Source organism: Limtongia smithiae, assembly GCF_038497785.1.
Source record: "Limtongia smithiae strain NRRL Y-17922 unplaced genomic scaffold V1518scaffold_11, whole genome shotgun sequence".
NCBI classification, from domain to species: domain Eukaryota; kingdom Fungi; phylum Ascomycota; class Lipomycetes; order Lipomycetales; family Lipomycetaceae; genus Limtongia; species Limtongia smithiae.
In genome coordinates, this window is record NW_027117632.1 from 481,432 (window position 1) to 506,353 (window position 24,922).

The 24,922-nt window shown below is 52.3% G+C and overlaps 11 protein-coding genes across 11 annotated transcripts; 5 read left to right on the forward strand and 6 right to left on the reverse strand.

Annotated features, from left to right (window-relative positions):
• Positions 1-335: 335 nt before the first annotated feature.
• V1518DRAFT_421358 (uncharacterized protein) lies at positions 336-6,421 on the reverse strand. The gene is made up of 3 exons (XM_066905204.1): positions 6,091-6,421; positions 745-6,030; positions 336-690 (listed from the first exon to the last, which is right to left on the reverse strand). The coding sequence occupies exons 1-3, from the start codon at positions 6,247-6,249 to the stop codon at positions 673-675; spliced, it is 5,463 nt and encodes a 1,820-aa protein (XP_066757970.1). The 5' UTR covers positions 6,250-6,421; the 3' UTR covers positions 336-672.
• Positions 6,422-7,300: 879 nt separating this feature from the next.
• On the reverse strand, positions 7,301-7,919 carry V1518DRAFT_376610 (3-hydroxyanthranilic acid dioxygenase; the record flags this gene model as incomplete). The annotated part of the gene is made up of 3 exons (XM_066901551.1): positions 7,301-7,545; positions 7,601-7,754; positions 7,809-7,919. The coding sequence occupies 3 exons, from the start codon at positions 7,917-7,919 to the stop codon at positions 7,301-7,303; spliced, it is 510 nt and encodes a 169-aa protein (XP_066757971.1).
• A 68-nt stretch (positions 7,920-7,987) lies between these two features.
• V1518DRAFT_421362 (NADP-dependent oxidoreductase domain-containing protein) lies at positions 7,988-9,452 on the reverse strand. Its single transcript, XM_066905205.1, has 5 exons — positions 9,317-9,452; positions 9,147-9,240; positions 9,039-9,080; positions 8,909-8,991; positions 7,988-8,854 (listed from the first exon to the last, which is right to left on the reverse strand). The coding sequence occupies exons 1-5, from the start codon at positions 9,325-9,327 to the stop codon at positions 8,170-8,172; spliced, it is 915 nt and encodes a 304-aa protein (XP_066757972.1). The 5' UTR covers positions 9,328-9,452; the 3' UTR covers positions 7,988-8,169.
• A 63-nt stretch (positions 9,453-9,515) lies between these two features.
• Positions 9,516-11,332, reverse strand: V1518DRAFT_397010 (Endonuclease/exonuclease/phosphatase). Its single transcript, XM_066901821.1, has 2 exons — positions 11,054-11,332; positions 9,516-10,998 (listed from the first exon to the last, which is right to left on the reverse strand). Exons 1-2 carry the CDS (start codon positions 11,173-11,175, stop codon positions 9,741-9,743), a joined length of 1,380 nt encoding a protein of 459 aa, XP_066757973.1. The 5' UTR covers positions 11,176-11,332; the 3' UTR covers positions 9,516-9,740.
• Positions 11,333-11,424: 92 nt separating this feature from the next.
• Positions 11,425-12,938, forward strand: V1518DRAFT_421368 (WD40-repeat-containing domain protein). The gene is made up of 5 exons (XM_066905206.1): positions 11,425-11,818; positions 11,886-12,279; positions 12,340-12,576; positions 12,629-12,711; positions 12,763-12,938. Exons 1-5 carry the CDS (start codon positions 11,569-11,571, stop codon positions 12,852-12,854), a joined length of 1,056 nt encoding a protein of 351 aa, XP_066757974.1. The 5' UTR covers positions 11,425-11,568; the 3' UTR covers positions 12,855-12,938.
• Positions 12,721-14,077, reverse strand: V1518DRAFT_421370 (uncharacterized protein). Its single transcript, XM_066905207.1, has one exon. The coding sequence runs from the start codon at positions 13,943-13,945 to the stop codon at positions 13,064-13,066; it is 882 nt and encodes a 293-aa protein (XP_066757975.1). The 5' UTR covers positions 13,946-14,077; the 3' UTR covers positions 12,721-13,063.
• A 591-nt stretch (positions 14,078-14,668) lies between these two features.
• V1518DRAFT_421377 (Glutamate/Leucine/Phenylalanine/Valine dehydrogenase-domain-containing protein) lies at positions 14,669-18,739 on the forward strand. The gene is made up of 4 exons (XM_066905208.1): positions 14,669-15,084; positions 15,181-15,242; positions 15,312-15,339; positions 15,655-18,739. Exons 1-4 carry the CDS (start codon positions 14,880-14,882, stop codon positions 18,540-18,542), a joined length of 3,183 nt encoding a protein of 1,060 aa, XP_066757976.1. The 5' UTR covers positions 14,669-14,879; the 3' UTR covers positions 18,543-18,739.
• V1518DRAFT_457381 (uncharacterized protein) lies at positions 18,740-19,881 on the forward strand (the record flags this gene model as incomplete). The annotated part of the gene is made up of 3 exons (XM_066906572.1): positions 18,740-19,399; positions 19,460-19,498; positions 19,522-19,881. Exons 1-3 carry the CDS (start codon positions 19,103-19,105, stop codon positions 19,879-19,881), a joined length of 696 nt encoding a protein of 231 aa, XP_066757977.1. The 5' UTR covers positions 18,740-19,102.
• Positions 19,882-21,070: 1,189 nt separating this feature from the next.
• Positions 21,071-22,258, forward strand: V1518DRAFT_376527 (uncharacterized protein; the record flags this gene model as incomplete). Its single annotated transcript, XM_066901547.1, has 2 exons — positions 21,071-21,394; positions 21,458-22,258. The coding sequence occupies 2 exons, from the start codon at positions 21,071-21,073 to the stop codon at positions 22,256-22,258; spliced, it is 1,125 nt and encodes a 374-aa protein (XP_066757978.1).
• A 1,369-nt stretch (positions 22,259-23,627) lies between these two features.
• Positions 23,628-23,945, forward strand: V1518DRAFT_407107 (uncharacterized protein; the record flags this gene model as incomplete). The annotated part of the gene is made up of 1 exon (XM_066901977.1): positions 23,628-23,945. One exon carries the CDS (start codon positions 23,628-23,630, stop codon positions 23,943-23,945), a length of 318 nt encoding a protein of 105 aa, XP_066757979.1.
• Positions 23,946-24,049: 104 nt separating this feature from the next.
• On the reverse strand, positions 24,050-24,920 carry V1518DRAFT_421389 (60S ribosomal protein eL33). The gene is made up of 4 exons (XM_066905209.1): positions 24,723-24,920; positions 24,585-24,662; positions 24,421-24,529; positions 24,050-24,366 (listed from the first exon to the last, which is right to left on the reverse strand). The coding sequence occupies exons 1-4, from the start codon at positions 24,739-24,741 to the stop codon at positions 24,249-24,251; spliced, it is 324 nt and encodes a 107-aa protein (XP_066757980.1). The 5' UTR covers positions 24,742-24,920; the 3' UTR covers positions 24,050-24,248.
• Between the last annotated feature and the right edge of the window lie 2 nt (positions 24,921-24,922).

Sequence of the window (24,922 nt, forward strand, 5' to 3'; positions counted from 1 at the left end):
CTATCACAGAATATGAGGAACTCAGAACATAGCACGTATATCTTTGAAAAGGTAATCCAAATGGCTAAATGATCGAACATTAGTTACGCCGAGAAGGCAGTCTCTCTGGACACGCATAGATGGGATCGATAACCTTGCCCGACACGGCGCATCAACTTATTTCTCTGTACCGTCCGCATTCTATTGAGATCCTAAATTTGGGCGAAAAGTGGTTCAAGTGTTGGGTGAGCTTACTATGGCGAGCATTCGCTGCGACGCGTCGAATTAAAAGGTTTTGTCTCTCAACACGTCGCCGGAGCGGTATCGTGAGTGACACCACCGCATTTGTACCAAAATTTTTTTCCAAGCCACACAAATCTGCTGCCATATATTCTATCTTCCCAGACAATATGACTTGGTTGAAAATCAGAATGGAGATGTACCATGGATTCCACGTTCACAGCCGTTTGCCCCGTCTCCTCCGTCTTCTCCCCCCTCTTTCCCAAACACGCAGTGCAAGTTACAACGGAACGGGAGATCCCTCCAAATTATTATAATACAAAGCTCAGAACAGAGAGACACATACATTCGTGCCCTTACACAACAGCAAATATGAACACGATACCAGCAAAGCAGGTGATAACAAATCATTCCTCTGTCGCCGCAAACAACTCCTAATATCCCGAAACTCCTTCACCGTCTCTTGTATTTCTATTATCACGGATTAGCTCAGTATCATGTTCACAGAACTAAATAGCAACTCACATCTTCCATGTTCCGCCGTCTCTGCGGATCGACTTGGTTGTTGACGCCCATTAAAGTGTTGGACACTGCCTCGGTCGCGCCAATCATCGTCCGCAGCACAGCAACAGGCGCAGCTCTAGCAATAGCCACAGCAGCTTTCTGCACGCCGCCTTGTTCACTAGCTTCGGACGGCAACGCAACCAGAATTTGCTTTGCGGTTCCGAAATTGCGATGCAGGCTGACATACGCGCGTTGCAGTCCCTCCGCAATACTGGTGGGCTGATCGGCGTACATGCTGATCTTCTTCGGTCCTTCGTCTTCGCTGTCAGAACTATCAAAGCTGGACCGCCGAGCTCCCTCGCCCGAGCCTGCGGACGTCGACGGCTGGCCGACGATGAGAGACTCAGCATTTTCTAGCATACTTTGCGTGCCGACCGCCAGCTTCGCACCCATTCCGACAAGCTCGTTCGTCGTGACCTTCGCGAATCGTCTTGCACCTTTCTGAATACTGCGCACAACTCTCCCATCCTTCTTGTACTCGCGCACCGGAACAACAATCAAATCGCGTAAACCCCCTCCCAGTTTCACAAAGGAGCGAACCGGAGCGACGCCAGCCAGAACATCACCAAGCTGGGTATGCTGGATATCCGGAAGCCAAATGTTTTCAAGTTCCTTGAATAAACGCGGAAAACCAAGAATACCGTACAAAACAACGCTACGCAGAACAATCTTTGATTCGTCCAAGACGAAAAAATTCGCAAATTCAGTCGTGTGGCCAGATCTCAGACCAGCGTAGTCCACTTTCTTCGGCTTGTAGTCAAGCTTGATATTGATATCCTTAAACTCCACGCGCTGAAAATAGGACTGTACTCCAAAACTAGACGTCGGCCGACCATCATCCTTGAACTCAAAGAATCGAGTGAAAAAATCAATAACATCCTGATCAACGTAGAGTCGCAACGGCAAGACGTTCACTTTCAACACGAGATCAACGGTCTTCAACAGAGGATCAGGCCGTACGTTAAGCATCTCGATATGAGCCATACTACTTGCTTCCTCGCGAGAGCCAGCGGAATGCATGTACGTCGCAAACTTCCGCCAAGTCGAAGTAGGAACATTGTCAAAAACCTCGAAATCCCGCACCTTCAGGTTCATGGTATCAGCAATAACTGCAGTTTTGGCGTATGAGATATATTCTAAGCTCACTCCTCGCAGCTCAATCTGGACCTTGTTTGCTCTGGATCGCTTGAGCTTTAATTTTGGTCTTGGAACGAAACCTCCAGACCTGTGACTTGTACTGTGCGGTACACGTCCAGAATAGAACGAAGACGAAACCTGACTCGTCGTCTCACTGTTCCCATCAATCTCCCGATTAATCGCGTCGGTAAGGTCGTGAGGATCATTTCCATAAGGCACGCCAATATAGATCGAATTGAACAAGGTATCTCCAATAATAGAATCATCGTCGGAGTCGTACCGAGGACCGCCTTGGTGCTTCCTTCTTAAAGCCTCAAGCGCGCGATTTTCAACTTTCTTTACCGCCTTGGAAATCAATTCTCGTGTATGGGGCCAGTCGTAACCATCGTGAAGATTCCATAACACATGTACATCGCGGACATTAATAGTAAATAGTTTCTGCTGGCCGTATAAAATTGACGTCTCCATGAGTGACTTCCGTCCGAAATGCTCTTCCAGAATCTCGATCTTGTTGATGGCGTCACGTATGTCATCATTCAGCTGCGCGTCAACTGGCTCATCATCGTCCAATGCCAAAAGTGCATTCTTGCTCGACGGTTCGTCAACCAACTGCAAATCATCGAACTCAAGAAGTGTCTCCGGCTCCGGACTGCCAATCGAGGTAGAAGACGTGATATCGCTAGTCCGGAATGATTCGGGCTCAATTAGTTCATCATTTGACACCGCCCTATCACTCGTGCCTTCATTGTAATAGCTTTCGACTTGTGCGCCAAGGCTCACGGCCTCCTGAATCTTGAGCTCCGTGTCAGGAGACGACTTCTGATATGATTCCGCGTCAAGAATAGAATTTTCAACATAGTTGTTCAGCGCATCATGCCTTGGGGGTGATTGCATCTTTGCGCCTCTTGCGAATGCATGAGGATCAACAGAAGCTAGCACATCAATCGACGGAACTTCGACTTTGTATCTCTGGGACTGATCCAAGGGCTTTCTGCCACCGTTGCTAGTATGACTCCAAATTTGGCCACTGTCAGTCCCGACTTCATCTCCATCCTCAGTCGACGCTTTTGCAGCAATTCCAAGACCGTTTATAACTTCAAGTAAAGTCTGAGTCGAGTCTGCGCAAGATTCGATGAACAATAGATCGTCGCGCACTTCGACCGTCGTGCTCTCGTCCTTGATTAGTCTCATGTGTAGGGATGCCGACGAAATAGACGACACATTCACGTAGCCCATGTCGGCAAACGGTGTCAAGTGCTCGACGATTTTGACTCTGTGGTGGAAATACGAAGGCTTCCGCTTGATATGTAGATGCTTAACATCATCAATCAGAAACAACGTAGCTCGGCGAAGTTGCAATTCAAAAGTCGTGTCGCTGAACGAGTTGTTTGAGCATCCTTTGCCAGTACCATCTGTTATCACTAGAAGCCCCTTCGACGGCGCGCCAAGCGGATTTAAACCAATAGCGCAGTCGCGCAAGCGCATATCATACTCAAAATATGGTCCATTGGCCTTTAATGTCGCAATCGAGGCCGAGAGAGAGCTCACAGACGGGCGTTTAGGTCCATAATCGTCATCTGCGTCCGCGTAATCTTCATCGTCAATCTCTGACCGCATTGAATCGTTTTGTTTTGTAAGAAATTCGTAGTCCCACGGTGAATCCGGCCTGCGAATTCCGAATATACTTTGTGCCACCTGTTCAGCGTTAGGCTCCTTTTCCTTTGTACTGGAGAGTGCTGAGACAAGAAGAGCGACGAAGTCATATCGATATTCGAAGCGCATGTTGTACAGCCGTAGTCCAAATTCTCTCGACTTGCGGACGGAAAATTGTAGCATGTAGCGGCCTTCAGCCCAGTTGTCCAATACTGGACCAACTAGCTCAAACTGATCTTCTTCTTCATCGCTTTCATATGGCGTCAGTCGAGTAACGCTCAGCTTCCGTACATCCACCTTAATCTCTTCTTCTGAAAAAAAACTCGCTATCCGTAACTTTGTCAACGCGAAAGAAATATCGCCAATCGTGTCTGGCATTTTCAAGAGAAGTACAACGTCGCTAACTGAAACAAGCTGTCCTGGACTAATCGGTCGAGCTGGCTTGCTTTCATGAAATCGAACTCGAGATGGTAGCGGCGGCGGTATAGCTCTAGAAGGTGCTCTGGCAGGTGAATTTAACATACTACCTATTCTTTGGAAATCTTTCGACAATGACTGGATCAAATCAGAGAGTAAGCCAAGCGAAGTGCATTCAAGATCCATTCGCGAAAATGATAGATGTGCCGCTAATTTCCGCGAGTGAATTTCCTCTGGACTTTCTTGCATATCGTACTGCTTCTTTGGATTGACCTCATAAGCGAGATCATGTAGATGAACAGATGTCCCCGGAATCTTCACTTCAATACCGTCCGACTTGACATTGCTACCGATTAGAGCAAGTGGTTTGATCACGATATCGATGGTGGCGTCCGGTCGACTGGTCAGAATAACCAAATGAATATTGTTCAGTTTTCCGCTGAATGTGAAATCACTCTTGGCCGTCTCGTCATTATTTCGTGATGGCCAATCCAATGACGAGTGTTGTAACGAATTGAGAACGCCAGACAGAGTATTAGAGAACAGCGCAATTTCCTCAAGAGCATCCATATTGGCAACAATTTCCAGTGGCTTCGAAATCTCCAAAGCACACTTGGATGGTGTGTTAATTAAAGTTATGTCCGGAATCGATGTGTCAGCCTGAGAAAAAGACAGTATTGTGTGTCCTGATCGCATAGCCGTAATTGAATCGACCTTGACGATGCTCGATGTCGTCTGAGTTGCATTTGTACTGTATGGATTATGTAGATCATCCTTTGAGTAAGATTGTGATATCAGCGCGTATATGTGCTGTAACACAAATACTGTCTTCTCCATTGATACATATTGGCCATCTTTGTCCAGGTCAGAAACTGGGCAGATTTCGAATCGTTGAATTCCAATCTTGATTTTTTTACTTCCGTCGCCCTCCGGAGTAGTTCTTACAGAACTATTAGACGGAGTCTCGTAGTTTCCGAAATACGCCGGTGTAGTCTGAGCGACTTGTCCTCGTGCCTCATAATTGCCTAAAAATCGTTCAGTAAGACGGATCAGAGCATTAGCGACGGGCTCCATTTGAGCTAGACTTGATTTGATCACGCCAAATTGTACCTCGGTCTCGGAAAGAAGCGGAGACAAGCGAACATCGATCCTGTCGCACCATAACATACGTGGTGAGCTTCGAGGTGAAGAAAGTACGCCATTCCCAGAAACCGCGCTGCTTAAAGACCGTTGTGTTGGCGTGTTGCTTCCGTTAACTTCGCTTGATCCCAGCGCGCTATAATATATACTATGTGCTTCTTCGCTAGTGAAAATCGTGCTCTCAGATAGAGAGTTCCCTGATTGATTTGATACACGACGCCGATTCGAAAGATCGAAAGCTCCTCGTTCGAACTGACCAACAGGTGACGACGATTCGTTAGATGAATCAGACGAGCCATATATGGAGTGCGAATAATGCCGTTCGCTAACCGCTGAATTTTCTTTCAATGGCAACTCCGTGTCTTCAGCACTTGGAGGAAGAGAGAACTGAATATCCGAGAGACTAAGCACGTGTACTCTGTTCTGGTCCGTCTTGAACTCTGCTTTCACAATGCTGCCCTCAAGAACAAGACCGTCCAGTATCGTTCGGACCGACAAGTTATTAACAATGATAACAACATGGTCCTTAGCATGATTGAGAAACTTTGTAACATAGGAGTGCAGCGTCGTCCCCGCAAAGCCAGGTCCGTAACCCACTTCATCCTCGTCATCAGATTTCTCCGCAGATCGCGCGTCGTCCTCATCCTGGAGATGTAGAATGGACTGTTCGAGTTCAATCTTGCGGGCAGGCGACTCGCTCTCGATATAAGACATAGCCAGATCGCTAGGTGCCAGAGGCAGCGAATCTTCGATTGAGCTGATCGAGGGAGATGGTCTACCTGTTACAACCACATTTGAGAGCGTGACCTCAATGAAACCGGTAGAGAAATTCGATGTAAATTTAACTTCGATTTTACCGACGACTCCATCCTGCAGTTGCATTCCAGGAATAGACACAGCCTATAAGTCAGCCTTGTCAGTACGCGAACTGATCACAGGCGAGAAGATTCAACCGCTTACCTCGACATTTAGGCGGAGATTCTGCAGACTGATAGAGTGCTTGCTGGCAATTTGAACATCCAAGTCGGCGAGATCCGGCTCACCGATTACGGCGACTTTGGTGAGAATATACCGGGCCAGACGATTCTGGATATTCTGCGGTAGCCATGGCGGTCGCATATCTTCGGGACTGCTGGCTGGAGAAGAGAACTGCGGTCTACTGCTCTTCTAGACCACTATGACGTGTTAATATATGTATCGAAAAGGCAACCAGCCTATGAATCTGAAGAGTTGTGCAAGACTCCGCGAAGATTCAACGCTGTGCTTAACAGCAAGCAGTGCCCGCGATCCCATGACACTTACGATGTAGCTGACTCTAGAGTGACAACGCAGCAACAGTAGTCGCAGCCGGCAGAGCACGCGTGATATAGCCAAATCTCATAGGCAGGATCAGGTCGCACTATTCGCAGGATGGACGAGGATATGTCGGCCGCTCGTGGAAGGATAGCCGGTACTCAACGATGCGTATTGCTTGCTGCGCTGTCTAGCACTCTCTGAAACCGGAATTCCGGGTAAGTTGGGAGGTTTCCAACACCCTTGGACCCGCGTTGGTGCTGGGACTCATCAGCAGAAATCACCACACCAAGTACAATGTTCACGATCCCGTACATTCCACGCTATACTTTCAAAGCGCAACTGCCAGTCTTAGATATAATGCTTTATTTTCGATATCTTGTGAAAGAATTTTACAAAACAGCTTGGCAGCCGCAAAAAAATTTATTTCGGCCCTCAGACACGAAAACAATTATTAGCGATGCTTAGTTTCGATCTAAGGACATCAGGGTTATGAGCCCTGCGCGCTTCCACTGCGCCACATCGCTTTAACATAAAATAAAACCTTCCCCATATAACTATACCCCAAAATTAAACAATCATGTGATATTTCCCGCAACTGATGTAATCACTTTTACATATTTCAAAGTGTTATTAATTTAGACAATTGCTCAAAATGCATGTCGGCTCTCAGCCAAACTGACGAACAAGCATGCGTGCTTCTGTCCTAACTCCGAATCCATGAATAGGACCGTGCATGTTACCACTGCTCCTCTCTTAGAGCCATGATAAGAGAACAAGTAAAACAAACAAAATTTCTGCAAATAGTGAAGTGGTTGAAAAGGCGAGTCAGTTTAGTTATGTTATCTGCAAGCTTCAGTGGTCTACCTGCGATAATTTACTGCACGTCGCAGAGAGTACCGCAGTTCTTGCACGTCCGGAGCTCCTTGTTTTTTGTAAAACTGATGACCGCGTCCTTGATTTGTGAGCCAAGATCAGTGCAGTGGAATCCATCTTCGTGGACGATTTCCTTGCAGTTTTGACAATACCAGCGTAGCTTGTCGACTGAGCCTTGCGGACGTAATTGCTCGACAACGACGCCAACTGTGTCTGCAAATCGAACGGGGTTGTGCGGTACGTTTTCTAACCGTACACAGTTAAACAGTGAAAGATGGCGATTTATCAATTGAGACTGTACCTGGCAGCATGAACATGTCCCCTTCGTGGATATGAACATCGCGGAATTTCCCCTCATCCACGATCTTGAGCAACATACTCCCTTTGTACTGATAAAACCATTCTGGCGTCTGATTAATGTGATAATCTGTCCGCTGATTAGGACCTCCGACAATCTAAAACTCTTTAGAATGGCGTCTTTTCGCATGCCGTGACTCATGATCACGTACCATGACGGTGTAACCTCCACGATATACGCAGAAGTTGTTAATGGGCGGCTTCAGAAGATGAGAGTTCTTTAGCAGCCATTTCGGCAGGTTGATAGGCGGTCCTAACGGCATTTTCTGTGACTTGAGCCTACCAGTCAAGCCCGTGAGTGCAGTTGTCAAGCGGGGTTGCAGAGCTGATAAACAAAGTTGGGGGAATGAAATTGGCTAAGACTATGCGGCGCATGCATATGACGTCAACTCGAAAATCTATTTGTCATTACACTCCTCACTCGCACCAACTAAGAGATAACTAGAAGTCATTCACCAAACGAAATCTCAAAGATTTACAAACTGCCGTGTCGTAACCAAGGCCATCAAAAATTTACTCCTCATTGTCGTGAAAAACCTCGATACCCCAATTGGGAGCGACAATGCGCTTGTTGGTGGTCTTGTAGATCAAATCGATAGCAGCTATGTCGGCCTCGTCCAGAACGACGTCTTCGAAGTTGCTGATGATGCGTTCTGCAGTGACAGACTTGGGTAGAACTGAAGTACCGCGAGAGATACCCCAAGAAATGAGAATCTGGGGAGCAGTCTTCTTCAGCTTCGCAGCAATGGCCTGCACAACAGCCTCCTTCTGCAGAGGCGCGTTGGTGGAACCTAGAGGAGAGTAGGCGGTCATATGAATGCCCTTCTCCTTGGTGTACTTGAACAGCTTGTGCTGGGGGAGGTAAGGGTGAAGCTCGACCTGGTTGACGGCGGGGACTACCTTGGTAGTAGGGGCGGTGAGAAGCTTCTCGAGGTTCACGGTCGAGAAGTTAGACACGCCAATAGCACGAGTCTTGCCTGTCGCCGGGAGCTTCTGCATAATCTCCCAGGTCTTGACGAAGTCCCAGTCCTTGTCGAGGTCACGACTGCCATCGGGCAGGGAAGGGAAGCGTGGGTCATTGCCGTGCTCGTTCATCGAGACCGGCCAGTGAATAAGGTAAAGGTCGACGTAGTCAAGTCCGAGAAGCTCCAAGCTGATATCAAGAGCCTTCTCCGGGATGCGGTGGGATGTTCCCCAGCTATGTCTGTGTTAGTAGTCTGCAAATTTGTCGTCAATGCCGTCGTAGACTTACAGCTTGGTGGTAACGAAAAGCTCGTCACGGGGAATGCCACTGTCTTTGATGGCCTGGCCAACCTCTGCCTCGTTACCGTAGATCTGCAACCATTAATCCTTGCCCTTGCATGGTAATCACTGTTACTTACCCACGCTGTGTCGATGTGGCGGTATCCGGCCTTGATGGCAGTCTAAAATGCGCCGAAATCAGCATACTGCCACACAGTCACCGCTCTTGACCGACTCATGAATCGTACCAAAACCGCCTCGTAAACCTCGTTAGGAGCAGACTGCCACGTTCCGAGCCCAAGAGCAGGGATCTTATGGCCAGTGTTGAGCTGGAAATGACGACTGATGAATGGTAATTGTTAGCTCGGAAGTTGCACATCTTATCAGAATGAACGAGGCAGACGATATTCGCACGTACCCGGTAGCCATGTTTCGAGCGAATGAAAGTCGATGGATAGCAATTGAGTATGCACACGGTGTGCTTTGGAACGCTTGTGATACACAAAGAAACCTAGCGGATCTCGAGGTAGGATACGAGCAAAGCTAGGGTGGGGGTTGCGAGAGCGCCAACATGGTTTCCTCGAGTTTCGGCGATAAATCGACTCCTCGCATGATCACGGTATAGTATACTCTGTTCAATTCTTTCTTACAAAGCCGAAACTGCATGTCAGTAAGCTCAGTAATAACTCCAGCATTGATCACAGCAATTAAATATTATACATTAAGAATTAAAGATCAGTTTATGGAGAGCCAACCACTTCAATAGTCCTCTGATCTCTAGAATCCACTCGACGCCATGCAATAACACAATCACCATCCGTCCATAAGCGAGTAGTTGATCATCATCTACCCTTGCGCATGCTTCCCGTTCTGCCATAAGCTCCCACTGACACTAGTTCCTTGGACCGCTGTAGTTCCCAGAAAACCTCCTCTTCAAATTCCTTGAGCGCGCGCAGCTCGTTTCTTCCAAATAGGAAGCCAAGCATGCCGTCAAGAAGGCCACTGAGAGCAATCATCACGGCGCCAAACATAACCAAAAACACAGGCCATCCCATTTTGACCCAAAACACGCCGACATGAAGCGCAACCACGGCGACGACAGATAACCAAAAATGCAAGATTCTATAAAACTTTTGGGCCAGCGCCGTCGGACGGTATTGTTCTATAATGCTCAATATTTCCTCGTAGCTCTCAATAGAAAGATTCGGAGGTCGCCGACCCTCCTGCACCTGTGCGTGGCCTGTGTTCACGGACGACTGCGCTTCAGGCAGAACTCGAAGAACGACGCGAACTCCGAAGTGATCTGAGACAGAGCAGTTAAGTCCAGGAATTCGATCCATGAAAACCACATTAATCATATCCGCAGTCGACAGGCGCGACGAATGGAAGCAATAGTCTAGTCTCTGCGCTTCAGATATATCACGGTCCGCGCGCCACGTGTTCAGTTTGGAGTCGCACGTCACTCCGAGGAGCTCAATCTGGTCTTCAGGCGACAATGACGCCGCGCGGATATTTTCCCGGCTGTTGCCGTGCACTGTAGTCCAACTGTCTGCAAGGCCTGCCCGTGCCGTTAAGAGCGCGTAAGTCAGACTCTCCGGACGAGAATTAAAGTCTCCAACTGCAACTGCCAGATGTCCGCGCTCGACAGATGCACGAATCTGCCTTGAAAGCTGCCAGGCCTGTGAAGTCCGATGGCACACATAGGAGGCGTCGCCCGGACCGTACGGCGCATGCATGTGCGTGTTGAATACTTCAATCGGTATTCCACAAGGATGCCGAATGACCGCACTAGCAATGCCCTTTCCCACATACCAGTCACCTCGGAAAAAAGCGGATGGGCGACCGTTGATTGTGTACGGCGTCATAGTGACAGATTCAATAGGAAAACGGGACAGAATTGCTAGGCCGGATCCAGCCAAAATACCACTGTAGAAGTACTTGGCGTAGGGAAAGACTTCGCGAGTATGATATCTGATATCGTCGTAGTCGCCTTGCACCCAGCATTCTTGCAGCGCAATGATGTCGGCGTCGGCGCGAGAAAGCATGTGGGCAATGTAGTGCATCCGCTCGGTTCTGTTTTTTGACACATACTTCAATCCCCTAACAGTATTGTGAGTAAATTGCACAGGTACAGAACCAAGCAAGAAACACATACCAACAGTTGAGTGTTATTATGGAAAACTCGAGCTCCGAGGCGTCACGGCCACCGGTTTCGTTGGCCATGGAAGACTGTGCAGATGACGTCGACATCTGTTGCAAGGATATTGCTGATTCCATATGGACCCCGGACGTTGATGAGGCGCTGAAGATAGGAAGCGCTTGATTTAAAACTGCAAGGAGAACAGGATCATTGCACACATGGGAAGAAGAACTGGAAAGGGGGACGGATTGTGGAAGAGATAGAAGACCTTCGTCGTGTTAGTTCACTGTTCGCCGCGCGGTGGCGGGAGCCACGGCGATGTTGTCAGAAGCGGCAGCGCCCAAACAATTGTGCCCCAACCCTGACCGGCGCCGGATCAACTTCTGCCGGCCCCTGAATTACCGGAAAATTTGGGCCGTGACGCCGACAACCTTGCCCCAGCGGCCCCTAGATATAGGCGCCTCGCTGGTTGAGCGCACTCTTCAGGGCTCCATCTCGCACTCACGGCACCGTCGTTGCGAGCCACAAACATGGAGATTGACCGCAACTTGCGGGAGAGCTCAAGTGGCGACACAACGGACAGCGACTTTCCCGTTGCCCTCGAGGTAAGGACCGAAGGTGCCGCCGTCGAGCTCAAGGCTCCATCACAGCAGATCCCGGCAAGCACCGCGAGGCAAAAAGATTCCCCACAATACCGCCTGCACTTCATATTAGAAGGACACGAGGCGGGAATCACAAGCATCAAATTTAGCGCAGACGGGCAGTGGATTGCGACTGCATGTGAGTGGATCTCCATTGCTTGACGGTGACGCTTGACGGCAAGGCCGCTAATACTAGAGCGCTATAGCTTCTGACAAGACTATCAAAATATGGCATGCAACCGATGGCGAGTATGAGTTAACAATTGAGGGCCACATACGGGGCATTAACGACATCGCATGGTCGCTGGACTCAAAGGTGCTGGCGTCCGGGTCCGACGACAAGACAATCAAAATCTGGGACGCGCTCTCTGGCCGTGTGCTACGGACGCTACGCGGCCATACAAACTATGTATATAGCGTGGACTTTAGCCCTAAAGGTAACCTTGTTGCATCGGGAAGTTTCGACGAATCTGTCAAGATCTGGGACGTGCGCAAGGGAGTCTGTCTGCGCACGCTACCAGCACATTCAGACCCGGTTTCTGCAGTGCATTTCAGCCGAGACGGCACTATGATTGTTTCTTCGAGTCATGATGGGCAAATGTAAGTTGAATCTACGCTTAGCGTGTTCAGGTCAGGTTGGGGTGCTGACGTTGGAACAAGTCGACTATGGGACACCGCGAGTGGTCAGTGTCTGAAGACATTGATTGAAGACAACAACGCGCCGGTCTCGAGCGTGCGATTCTCACCGAACGGCAAGTTTTTGCTATCAGGCGCACTGGATTCGTCCGTACGGCTCTGGGACTATCTCAAGGGCAAATGCGTGAAGACGTACCTGGGTCATAAGAACGAAAAGTTCATCTGCAGTTCGACGTTCTCAACAGCACGAGCAGTACTAGTGTGAGTGGTGTGCCCGATGACTGTTTGTGCTATGAAATTAATAGGAATTTAGTGCGAGTGGATCGGAGGACGGCCAGATCTTCTTCTGGGACGTGCAAACGAAAGACATCGTTCAGGTCTTAGACGGTCATAGTGGTGAGTTCTGTTTCTCCTCACAAGTTCATTGATTAGGCACTAACACGATAGACGTCGTGCTCTGCGTGGACGCTCATCCAACAGAAGCGATACTGGCATCGGCAGGGATGGACAAAACAGCAAAGGTCTGGGTCTACGGTTAGGGCTAGTTGTGAATGAACATGTATAATATAACCGTGCCAAATCGTGCCAAACACAAGCTTGATTCATTGCACCCAGATTATAACTATTAACCATGACTGGGTGCAAAGAGGCAAAATTTTGACATTCAAATCGTAAACTAAAATGCACCTGAATCAACATGCGATATGCCAAACAAAATTATCCAAACGAAGATAGTCATGCCAAAATACTATGCCTTTCGCTTCTTCATTACTCGATCGCCTTGGTCGGAGCCTGTCGGAGGCAAGAGAACGCCAGCGAACTCATGGAACGGTGACTGCAAGGGAACGCTAAATGGAAAGTACGACGGTGTCATAGCCAGCCGGTCGGGTGCAGCCATGAGATTACTGATGGGTCCTTGGCCAATAGTGCTAAGGGAGGCGTCGGTCATGGCTGTGTCAGCGGGAGTGCTAGCGAAATCGTTGCTGAGACAGACGATGCGCTTGCGGATCTGGTGCCTGGTGTGATTGAAGTTGACATTACGACGATCGGCGATCTTCAACGCGGTCTTGGCGATGCGGTGCAGCAGTGTTGGCGGAGGAATGGAGCCAACGAAAGGCGCAGTGCGTGGGTCGCAGAGATGTGCGTCGAGAGCTCGGCGAAGGACACGATCTTGCACAGCCGTCCACGGTGCAGGGTGCTCAGACTCCGGCGTATCTGGCTCAGAAGACTCCACATCGCTGTCAGTGTCGCAGTTGTCCGAGAAGGCACGTGCCATTGGATCGATGCCTGGAGAAGTGGTGACGGGGGTGAACACATCGTTCAGCAGCGAAGCCACGGAGTTCGAACGGATCGGCGTGACGGGTGGAATGCCCGACTTGCGACGCTTGGGCTGTGCGAACGATGAATCTGGCGACATTGTTGCCGGGGAGCACACGAACGGGGTGCCCGTCGCGAGCGATGGCAACGAGCGCAGATGACGAGGCGTCAGGATCGAGGGAATCTTCGCCGCCGGCCCGAGAGGTGTGCGCAGGACGCGCGGGGATGCGAGAGTGCTGGCATCACTCTGCTGGAGGAGCATGCCCTGCGAGGGGAGAACGATGTCGGGGGGACGCACGCCGCGGGACTTCATGGTCGCATACACAGGATGGGGCCGGAAAATAGATGATGATGCGCGGCGGCGGTTTGGCGGCAGTGGTCTCGGGCATTATGAGCGCGAGCCGCGACAAGGGGTAGCGTGGTGCCCGCGCACACGCGCCCAAAATAGCAGCGAAGGGGTGTCAGGGGTCGACGCGTCCAACGCGTCGTCCACGCGTCGTCTAGCATAATGCGGCCATTGCTGATTATCCCGTGCCTATAGCAGTCCGTACACGACACTGCTGCCCGTAGCTCACATTACTGGAGTGTATCTCGCCGACTAGACCCTCAGATCCACGATGGCAGGTGCAACACGACGCGTCGAACACATACAAGTCACAAATCACAGTCAGTCACAAGTGGTGAACCGAGCGAGCGCCACAGCGCATGGGACAGCGCATGGCCGCGGTTGTGGCAGATGACTCGCGCTGTGATGCGATGCTTCTTCCCAACACAGCTCGCCGTCGTTTTCGCGCTGCGCTGGTGGGCCAGGGAACGCTGCATGCTGCGGGGCGGCAGAAATGCGTACTGACTCCTGCTGCTTGCTGTGACTAACACGTTGGTCCCACACTGCGCGTCGCCGGATCGGGACTGTCTCGGGTAGTGGCAGCGCTGGACTGGCAGATCGAAACAGAGGGCGAAGTAGAGTAGAGCAGCGCGCTGGAGAATGGGAAGCCAAATAAGAAATGAAGAGGAGCGGCACGAGGTGTTTTGGCAGGCACATGTGCGGGACGTATTATTTTCGTCACAGTCCGCCAGTCCATCTGACACGCACACTCCGCCCGGCTCCAAATAAATACGCCCTCGCTCTCCCGTTCTCTATCCTTTTCCCGTAGGCTTCCTCGAAGCCTTTTCTATTCATTGCATAGCATATCGCCGCGCTGATTGATATACTCAAGTATCTCTTTCGTTCGATCGTTCGGATCACCATGTCTATCCTCCTCCCGCGACCTCCCCCCGACGCCCGCGGAACACCCTCGCCCCAGCCGATGCACCTCTCCGTCCCCGGCCAGCTCGCCAAGTCGTCTTTATCTAGACCTCCCAGCGTGTTTGGAAACGGCTCCCATGTGCTCGAATCGTCGCCTTTCTACGTCGCGAAGCCGTTCGCGGGCAAGGACGTTCAGATGGAAGAAGGTGCGTACGCACGACACTCCTCGCACGCAGCGGCACAGCAGACATACACTCTGTGTCAATTGTGCTTGGATGGCTATTAACTACACCGGATATTAGTTATGGATGAGCTCGATCATCGCGCCTTTATTCCCGACTCTCTAGTCGAGGCCGAAACAAAGGTACTTCTGTTCGCCTCCTTTCTCCCGTTTGTAATGATTCTCACCGCTGACTTGATTTTCGCGCTACAGTGGTTCTACAACACCCTGGGAATTGACGGTAATTATTCCTCCTTCTAGTTGTGTTTGCTTGCAAGTCCCAACACGGCCCTCTTCGACGCTGCCCTGTTGGCTGTTGCGGCCGACCTGCGCAGTTAGGCTCCCCGCTTCAGCGTTGCTTCGCCGACGTCATTCTGCTGCGCTAGCCTGCGGCGGGGCTGCGTGCCGCTGCCGGCGTCCGAGCGGTGGCTTTGACAGCCCGAACCTTGTTCCGAATGAGCCTCCCACTCTGCAGCGCCGCACTTGCCAGGCGGCCTCCGCCGTGCTATTTTCAGCGTGATTCAGCTCAACTAACGTCATTCGCACCCCGCATTAGATCAGTATTTCGCCACCGAGTCCGTTGAGACCATCGCAAACCACATCCTTTCCATCTATGGCGCCAAGGTCGCGGCATATTCGCGCAAGGATCACAAACTCGAGCTCCGTCTCGACCGCGAGGACGAGAAGCGTGCTGTCTACATCGACACCAGCGTTCCCGGTGTTGCGAACCTCGCCGGTCCACAGTATGAGGAGCGCATTGACTCTAAGTATCTCAATGGTTCGACTCCTGACCGGGCGTACCGCGTCGAAACTTTCCGCTCTGCGACGAAGGCTGTTGCCGACGTCACTGCTGAGGAGCCCCAGCAGTTCCGCTGCTACTTTGTCTACAAGTGCCAGTTTCCTGAGGGGGAAATCTCCCCGGATGAGACGGACCTCCAAAAAATCTCGGACCGCATGTTTTTCGAGAAAGCTTCGGCGAACACAAAGTCTATCTACGAGTCAATTATCAAACTTGCGTCCAGCCAGAAGACGACCGGTCCAGTCATCGACATGTTCGAGATTGAGGGCACTCAGGAACGCCGTTTGATCATTGCCTACCGCCAGCGCTCAGCGAACAACTACTTCTCAGCTCTGTCCGATCTCTATCATTACTATGGCTTGACGTCAACGCGCAAGTATGTCGAGCAATTCAAAAACGGCATCACGGTTATGTGCATTTACCTCTCACCATCGCCAAAATCGTCGCACTATCCTCCGATTGAGCACTCGATTCACCAGGTTATCAAGGAAGCGTCGTTGCTGTACTGCTTACCCAAGAATTTGTACCAGCCGCTCTTTGCCAAGGGCGAGGTGAGCTTGCAGGAGTCGATTTATGCGCACTGCGTCACGATCTTTGTGAGCCACTTTCTCAACCGCCTTGGCTCAGAGTATTCGTCTTTGCTCTCAATCTTGGATTCGAGCAACACTGGGCATCAGGAGGTGTTGGGCAAGATCAAGCGACGACTTCGTCAGGAGACGTTCACTCGCGACTACATTTTCGATATCATTTCGTCGCAGCTCGAGCTTGTGCGCCACTTCTATTTGTCATTTGCAAGTACGCATTACATTCAGTCAGAGGGCGAAGGCACAGAGTTTTTGCCTACGTTGTCGTACCAGCGCCTGAAGTCGAGCAACGTTCTGTCCGATGAGGAGCTGACCAAGCTTGTGCGTCGTAATGCTATCAACGACCACCACGTCTTGGTCATGGACGCATTTCATCTCTTCAACAAGCACGTCTTGCGCACAAACTTTTACACGCCAACCAAGGTCGCCCTGTCTTTCCGTCTGGATCCGGCGTTCCTCCCTCCTTTGGAGTACTCGCAGCCGCTGTTTGGCATGTTCCTTCTTGTTGGACAAGAGTTCCGCGGATTTCATCTTCGGTTCCGTGATATCGCTCGTGGTGGTATCCGGATTGTAAAGAGTCGCAGCGAGGAGGCGTACAACTTGAACGCACGCAGCTTGTTTGACGAGAACTACAATCTTGCAAACACACAACAACGCAAGAACAAGGATATTCCAGAAGGCGGCGCCAAGGGAGTTATCTTGCTCGACTACGAGTACCAGGACAAGGCGACTGTGGCTTTCCAGAAGTATATCGACTCTATTCTCGACTTGTTGTTGCCAGGCAAGACGCCCGGAATCAAAAGTCCGATCGTCGATTTGTACAAGAAGGAAGAGATCATATTCATGGGCCCTGATGAGAACACGGCGAACCTTGTCGACTGGGCGACACTCCATGCACGAGACCGCGGTGCGCCCTGGTGGAAGTCGTTCTTCACCGGCAAGTCGCCCGAGCTCGGCGGTATTCCTCACGATGAGTATGGAATGACTAGTATTTCCGTGCGTGAGTACGTCGAGGGTATTTATCGCAAGCTGGATATCGATGGGTCAAAGGTTCGCAAGTTGCAAACCGGTGGCCCAGATGGTGATCTCGGATCCAACGAGATTCTGCTTGCAAACGAACAGTACATTGCTATTGTGGATGGATCAGGCGTGCTGTGCGACCCCAATGGGCTTGATCGGGCGGAGTTGGTACGTTTGGCCAAGAAGCGTGAGATGATTTCCGGCTTCGATGTGTCCAAGCTGAGCAAGGCTGGCTATCGCGTTCTTGTCGATGAAAAGGACATTAGTCTGCCGTCGGGTGAGATCGTGGAGAACGGTGTGACCTTCCGCAACCTCTACCACCTTCGCACCAACGAGAAGGAGAGCGTGACTACGTTCGTTCCATGTGGCGGGCGTCCAGAGGCGATCAACATTAATAACGTGTCCGCGTTGATTCGTGATGGCAAGTCCGTGATTCCGTATATCGTCGAGGGCGCGAATTTGTTCTTGACGCAGGAGGCGAAGCTCAAACTCGAGGCGGCGGGAGCGATTGTGTTCAAGGACGCTAGCGCCAACAAGGGTGGTGTCACGTCTTCGTCGCTCGAGGTGCTTGCTTCGCTCGCGTTTGACGACGAGGGATTTTACCAGAACATGTGCGTGTCGGATGGCAAGTTCCCGTCATTCTATATGGCGTACGTCAAGGAGGTGCAGAAGATCATCAAGACCAACGCGAGACTTGAATTCGAGGCGATCTGGCGCGAGCATGCCGCGACGGGTACCGCACGGTCTATTTTGTCGGACGATCTGTCCAATAAGATCACTGATCTGCAGGAGGAGTTGCAGAAGAGCAGTCTATGGGACGACGCTGCTTTCCGCGACGGGGTTCTCCGGGAAGCGCTTCCCGAACTTTTGCTCAAGACTATCGGCCTGGAGAAGATCCTGGAGCGCGTTCCCGTAGCGTATCTCCAGGCGATCTTTGGGTCATACCTTGCTGGCCGCTTTGTCTACGAGAAGGGTGTGAACCCGGGACAATTTGCGTTCTTTGAGTTCATGGTGACCAAGCGACAGCAAATCGTGAGGTAGACGATGACGATGAAGAAAACTTAGGTTTAGTCGGGGTATAGATTAGTAGATACACTATATGGCTTGCAGGCGGTGAGGGTTTTCCGGATCACGTTTATATTGTTTTAGCGGAAGATGATTGATTGATGGTAGATCGGTGGCCCGGCTGAGATTGTTGCTTTCCTGTACAGCTTTAATTAGTACACATTCGTTAAAGTGGAGTGGAGGGGCCATGTAGTGTCTATGCTGAGCCACGCGGTGCTAGATGATGAGCTGTCGGGGATCGGACAACAAAGTGCATACGGCAGTTGCAACACTTCCATTCCAGTTAGCGATCGCGATGTCACAACTTCACGAGAGCTCGTACAGCGCACTTGGAGGTAAGGATGTGAGTTTGTACATTCTGATATCATACCTACCGATTTGCTGCATACAGTTGGAGACACACTGTTGCGCATTGAGATTGCAGTGTCCGACTTGAATGATGATGGCAGTTTGCGTCGTCCTTTCATCTTTTCGTTGCAACAGCTCGGAATGAGCTGATCTACTCGCGACTTGGCACCCTGCAGAGCTGATAAAATATGCCGCTCCATCGCTGGCATGTGTCAAGCGTGTTTGATGCAATATTGACTAGTCCACGACGTGTCTGCACATTCTACGACGTGGGCAGCCCGCTTCGCAATCAGCGGGATCACACCTACTTTCCCTGTCCGCCTGCTTCCGCACATTCTTCTGCTGTCGTACTCACCATAGAAATCGCTCGTATCGCTCTTCCACACACACACACATATATACAAAAGACACAAATACACTCCTGTTGCGATAATATGGCGAAGTTTGTCGAGTTGTTCAAAGCGAACGCGAAGCTTGATGAGAAGGTGCGTTGTGCAACGCACAAACTGCGGTGTGTATTGCAGTTTTGATAACTGCGTTTCTAGCACGCGGTATCGAAGTTGGCGCACAAGTTCGCTACAAAGGTACATCGTCCTGACGCCTGTAGTCGGTGTCGCGTGCTAACAATATGGCGATCAAGGTCAAAGACATTTTTCGACCTCGTATGGATCCGGATGACGTCCCAATTTTTATGCACTACAGCCCCCCGCCTCGGACGATGACGACAGCGGCCAACCGCAGTTCTGGTGCAGAGCGTACGAGCGCCCTTGCCGAGTGCGAAGATTTCTTCGCGACAGTGTGTTGTTGCCCGTTCCCGTTCTTGACCCGGGGCCGCGTGAGCAGTCGGGCGACGAAACACGCCGCACCACCGGCGGCGCCGGCGCGTCCGATGCAGCCATCAGCGCCGGCGGGGCCGGCGCTGCGACATGTCACAGTTGTTGACGAGAGCGACGAGGTGTACGTCTGATACCCCGTTGCCGAAGATTATATTGTTTGGACGCATGTTGTCCGCACCGGTTCTGCTGCTGAAATATCGTTTTGGATGCGCGTCACCACAACCGGTGCAAAGCCGGGCAGAGCTTTTTCCTGTTCTTGTTTGGATCGTAGTAGTTTGGATGACTGTCGTCGATTTCATGCGCGTTTGTTTGCGAGAGTTCTCATACCACGATTTGTGTTCTGTGTATTTCCATTGGGGCACTGTTTAATGTTGTGTGCTCGCGTTCTGTTGTGTTGTGGTATACCCTCGCTCGCGATACGGGAAAATACATGCTTCCTGCAGCGTTGGCGATGTCAAGTCTATATTATCTGCTGAAGTACTCCCGATTCTGGAATTCCGCAAATGGGAATATATCCGCTCTCCGCGAGATTCCGATAATCTTGTGAAGATATTGAAAGTAAAGACAAGGCAGAAGATGGTGAAAAGAAAGACGAAGAAGACATATGTGTGCATTTGCTATATTGCTTGCCTCAGGAAGTATATGTGATGAGAGTAGGTGTTAGATTGGGGTTTGAGATGTGCTAGAATGAGAGGGAGTAGTAGCGAAGCTTCGTCATTAGCAGACCAGGTGCACGTGCTCAGAATATATGGTTTAGGTCGGTGTTGAATTAGTGTAGACGACCGCGGGGAGAATAGCGCGTACGCCGGCCATTGTTGGAATGCCGGGCACCGGCGGACAATAAGATGATCCGACCGGCGCGGCGATGGCGATGTGAAATAACGTTTGGCGGAGTTGGCCCGACCGCGGTCACCACTGTCGGCCAGTCGGTGAGAAGACCACCGGTTCGCCCCACAGTATCCGTAAGCGTGCCGCTGTTCTTGCAGCCGAGCATGGAGTTTTCAAGGCGCTTATGAAGGCTTACAAATTCAGTCAATTCGGGATGCTTAGAAGGGCAGGAGTCGGCCTGCTGTTGTCAGCAACTTGAAATTGGGGGGGGGGGGGGGGCGTGTCAGCCATATGTGCGAAGCGGCGCGGGATTTGTGCAGGGAGCGATCACCGTGCACACGAACAAAATGCAAGTGGCGCTGAACCCGGTGCGGAGGAAGTCGCCCGTCGAGGGATGCGGTGCTTGTGCGTCTAAGTATAAGAAGCGAGCGAATCCCGCCGGGGCAGGATACAAAGAGACGCATCGATATTCGACTGCTTCTCCTATTCAACATGCCCAAGGAGGTTATTGTGCTTGGCGGTGGCGTGTACGGCGCAAATATCGCAAAGGGGCTTTTCGACGCCGCGACGGCGGCAGGCAAGACATTGGATTTACATGTCACGCTCGTGACATCGCGGGACGATTTCTTGTTCCCTCCGGTGAACATCAGGAACTCGGTGGACGACGTGGCGAGCTGGTATATTCGTCCGTACGACAAGATATTCGCGAGCAAGCCGTCGGCTGGCAAGGTCGTGAAGGGCACCGCGGTGGCGATCGACAAGACGGCGAAGACGGTGCGGTTGGAAACCGGGGCGAGTCTGCGTTATGATTTTCTCGTGAGTGCATGCTGTGGTCCGGGTTCAGGGGAATGTGCGTACCTTGCTAATTATACCTCGTAGGTCATTGCCACTGGCCAGATCTGGAGCGCCCCGAACAACCCTCCCAACGACCACGACGCGGTGCTGCGCTACTTTGCCGACCTGCGTGCAAAGATCTCGGCCGCGAAGAGCGTGGTCGTCATTGGCGGCGGCAGCGTCGGCACGGAGCTCGCGGCAGAGATCAAGGACCACTACGGCGACGCGAAGCGGGTCACCCTCGTGCACTCCGAGCGGCTCCCGCTGACCGACGCCTACGTCGACAAGTTTCGCAACAAGGTGAGGGCGCTGGGCGAGGAGCTCGGCGTTGAGTTTATCTTCGACGCGCGCGGCGAGGATCGCGGCGACGGCACGGTTTTGGTGACGCCCAACGGCGGCAAGGCACAGCAAGAAGTGCTCGCTGCAGACGCGGTGTTTGTGTGTCTGTCCCCCGCTCCCAATGCTGCGTTTGCGCCCCCAGAGTGGCGTGACGCGGCGGGTCGTGTGCGAGTGCGCGACACGTTGCAGGTCCACGGCGACGACGCGGTGTTTGCTGCAGGCGATGTCAACAGCGTTCCCGAGACGAAGCAGGCCGCAAAGGCCGCGAAGGCCGTGGCCACTGTCATCGCGAACGTGACCGCGCTGGCTGCTGGCGACACGAACGCACGCCTGCGCACGTACGGGCCCGGCATGGAGGCCATTGCACTGTCGCTGGGGACGAAGAAGGCGATTGGCGTGGTGCCGCTGCCGTTCTTTGGGCCGACGCTGCTGCCAGGCTTTGTCGTGCGCAAGATCAAGGGGCCGGACTTGTTCTCGAGCAAGGCGATCCAGGCGGTGGGCTACTAGAAGTTACGTGACGGGCTGGCAGGAGCAGGGAGTAAATAATAAGATCAGGGGGAATGCTAATTATCGGTGCTGCGCCTGCAAGACCTCAAGCGCGTGTGTGGTGCTCAGGCACGGCCTGGCACAGCTGCGCAGCTGGGCTGCCCTGCCGACGCGTCGTCTGTATATATAACATGCGCCGTCGTCTGCTCCTCAGTCCTCTCCGCGTGCCTCGCTCCTGCCCCTCCGCAGTTCTCCCTCTCCGCAAGCCCCCCGCCATGACCCTCGACCTCACCGCCAACGGCCTGTCTGTCCGCCCGCCCTGCAAGAGCACGCTCTGCTCGCGCTGCGGCGCCAAGTTCCAGGGCGGCGGCTGGTTCTGTCCAAAGTGTGAGTTCGCTGTGTTGCCTCATCTCCAGTTGCGACGCGCGCTGCGAGAGAGGGGCCGGCCTGTCAAAGCCCATATCCCCCTTTGTGCGACCCCCTACTAAGAGCGTGGCGGCGACAGGCAAATACACGATGAGACGTACCCTCGACGCCGTGGCCCCGCATGGCTCCTCCAGCGGTATCACCCCCCTTGACCTGCCGTCCTCGCGATGGCACGCTTAGTTGGCCACCCGTCTCGAGACGCGTCGCGTCGCCAGAGTGCGTCTCGACTAACGAGCGGCCCAATTGTATATTTACTCCCACCACCAAAAGTATCACTTACTTCCGGCGCTACATATATGGATCAAAAGTATTTTTTTCACATCACACGTCCCCGCCGCCGCCAGTACACGAATGGAATCTGCGGCACACTCCTTGCTCGCTCTCGAAGACACAATGGGCTCTGGACTCCTTGCGCGCGCCGGTCGACGCGTTCTCGGCGCGCCACTCAAAGTTACTGCGCAAGGAAGGTTTTCAAAGGCACATATTGATAGAGTTCCGGCTGCGCGGATTCGGATTAGTTTCGCGCGTTCGCGGCGCCGCTCCCACTGTGCCTGCGGCTGTTGTCGGCCTGTATACTATTATATATTAACATCGTATATCATTTGCATCAATGGCTGACTAGATAGCCATCCAATAATAGCTGACTGCGCTTCTCTGTGACGTCTAGGTGCGCGATGTGGTATGTGGGGAAGGTTTTGCGGGTGGACTTCGCCGGTTTAAAGGGGTCTGGCTAATTTGCTGTGCTTGAACCTTGAGCCGAGCTTCGGAGCCGGAGTTAACCCACCGTCAGAACTCTGATTCTTGGGCCTTCGCGAATTGTCATCTTCACCGCTCGCCACACAGGTCTTCCGGACTTCGATCGGCCATCCCCTCACTCTGCATCCAGCGCCTCCGCAGTAGATCATCGCACCATCCAACAGCACCCCACGCTACTCTCCTCCGTCTTGTCGCTGCACGAACCGCGATGTCCGCCACCGCCGCCGCCGCCGTCGTCCACTCCCACGGGACCCACGTTCCCGCGACTCTCGCGCTGTACCGCAGCATGCTCCGCACATCCCGCCTCTTCTCTGATTACAACTTCCGCGAGTACGCGCTGCGCCGCACTCGCGACGCGTTCCGCGCCCACCGCGACGCCGCCGATCCCCGTGCCGTCGAGACCTTTCTCAACGAAGCCGAGTCCCAGCTCGCCCTTCTCAAGCGCCAGACCACCATCAGCCAGATGTACCAGTCCCAGAAGCTCGTCGTCGAGACGCCCCGGCGGCATGTTGTCGCACACCACTAGGCACTCCTCTCCGCCGCCAGTACCTCTAGTGGCCGTCATCCTTAGCTGCTGTACATACACGATCAATCTACGCATTTCATTCTCACCAGTGCCCCCACTAAATATTCATACTCGAGCCGTGGCTCACTGCACTTTGTGTATTTCAATATAATACAATACGCCGTACTTTTCATTCCTCGCCCGGCTTCCACCCTGCCGTGTCTGCATGCCTGCCGTGCTCGAATTACCTAGCCCGCGCGCCACACACGAGAACACACAGAGTTCACCACCCGACGACAACCTTGAGACCTGGGGATGAGATATTTAGATGTTTGATGGGTAGAGCATGATTCGGACGCTCGCGCCGAACGTCTTGGGGGGGAGGTTGGATCGGAACTTGGCCCGGACAAGGCCGCCGTTGCCGTGGGCGCGGGTAACCTTGCTGTAAGATTGTTAGGCACTGTTTACTTGTTCAATAGCACTGACCGAAACATACCCCCATATAACACGGATCTTTGAGCCCTTAATCTCCTTCTTCGCCCGGTAGACGTAGGCGATACGCTTGCCAAAGTAGAACGCGGCTTCCTTCGGCGACGCAACACCCTCTGCACGACGATCAGTAACACACTCATACATCGAATCCCTGGAGTACTCTCATACCGATCTGAACAAGGGAAACACCGGGATGGCTGTTTCGCTTGCCTCGCTGGTGCGCGATGTGCTTGCCCTTAACGTAAACTGTATGCCTTCGTCAGCACCATGTTCGCGCAGCTCCAGTGGCGCATCTCCAGCACTTACGTCTGTGTGTCTCCGGCATGTCGTATATGTGCAAAAAAAAAAGGGACGGGAACGGCAGACGGAGGGAGTGGCAGCGGGGTAGTGGTGTCGAGAAGTTGGTTCGATGCCGTCGTGATCGTGCTCTCTCGCTCGGCGGTGCACTGAGCGGGTTTGAGTTTGCGTCGTCCGCGCAGCAGCAAGATGGTGCGTGACTGCGTTAG

Excerpts from the sequence above, each read along its gene's own strand:
- V1518DRAFT_421358 (XM_066905204.1), bottom strand. The coding sequence starts at position 6,249 with ATGCGACCGCCATGGCTACCGCAGAATATCCAGAATCGTCTGGCCCGG. Across the intron at positions 6,031-6,090 it reads ATCTCCGCCTAAATGTCGAG|GCTGTGTCTATTCCTGGAAT; the intron begins GTAAGCGGTTGA and ends GCTGACTTATAG.
- V1518DRAFT_421362 (XM_066905205.1), bottom strand. Across the intron at positions 9,081-9,146 it reads AGGTTTACGAGGCGGTTTTG|ACTGCCATCAAGGCCGGATA; the intron begins GTACGATTCATG and ends GGCGCATTTTAG. Across the intron at positions 8,992-9,038 it reads GCCACATCGACACAGCGTGG|ATCTACGGTAACGAGGCAGA; the intron begins GTAAGTAACAGT and ends TAATGGTTGCAG.
- V1518DRAFT_397010 (XM_066901821.1), bottom strand. The coding sequence starts at position 11,175 with ATGGAATCAGCAATATCCTTGCAACAGATGTCGACGTCATCTGCACAG. Across the intron at positions 10,999-11,053 it reads ATAATAACACTCAACTGTTG|GGGATTGAAGTATGTGTCAA; the intron begins GTATGTGTTTCT and ends CAATACTGTTAG.
- V1518DRAFT_421368 (XM_066905206.1), top strand. The coding sequence starts at position 11,569 with ATGGAGATTGACCGCAACTTGCGGGAGAGCTCAAGTGGCGACACAACG. Across the intron at positions 12,280-12,339 it reads TCGAGTCATGATGGGCAAAT|TCGACTATGGGACACCGCGA; the intron begins GTAAGTTGAATC and ends CGTTGGAACAAG. Across the intron at positions 12,577-12,628 it reads ACAGCACGAGCAGTACTAGT|TGCGAGTGGATCGGAGGACG; the intron begins GTGAGTGGTGTG and ends ATAGGAATTTAG.
- V1518DRAFT_421370 (XM_066905207.1), bottom strand. The coding sequence starts at position 13,945 with ATGAAGTCCCGCGGCGTGCGTCCCCCCGACATCGTTCTCCCCTCGCAG.
- V1518DRAFT_421377 (XM_066905208.1), top strand. The coding sequence starts at position 14,880 with ATGTCTATCCTCCTCCCGCGACCTCCCCCCGACGCCCGCGGAACACCC. Across the intron at positions 15,085-15,180 it reads GGACGTTCAGATGGAAGAAG|TTATGGATGAGCTCGATCAT; the intron begins GTGCGTACGCAC and ends ACCGGATATTAG. Across the intron at positions 15,243-15,311 it reads TAGTCGAGGCCGAAACAAAG|TGGTTCTACAACACCCTGGG; the intron begins GTACTTCTGTTC and ends TTCGCGCTACAG.
- V1518DRAFT_421389 (XM_066905209.1), bottom strand. Across the intron at positions 24,530-24,584 it reads TGTTTCCCTTGTTCAGATCG|AGGGTGTTGCGTCGCCGAAG; the intron begins GTATGAGAGTAC and ends ATCGTCGTGCAG. Across the intron at positions 24,367-24,420 it reads AAGATCCGTGTTATATGGGG|CAAGGTTACCCGCGCCCACG; the intron begins GTATGTTTCGGT and ends ACAATCTTACAG.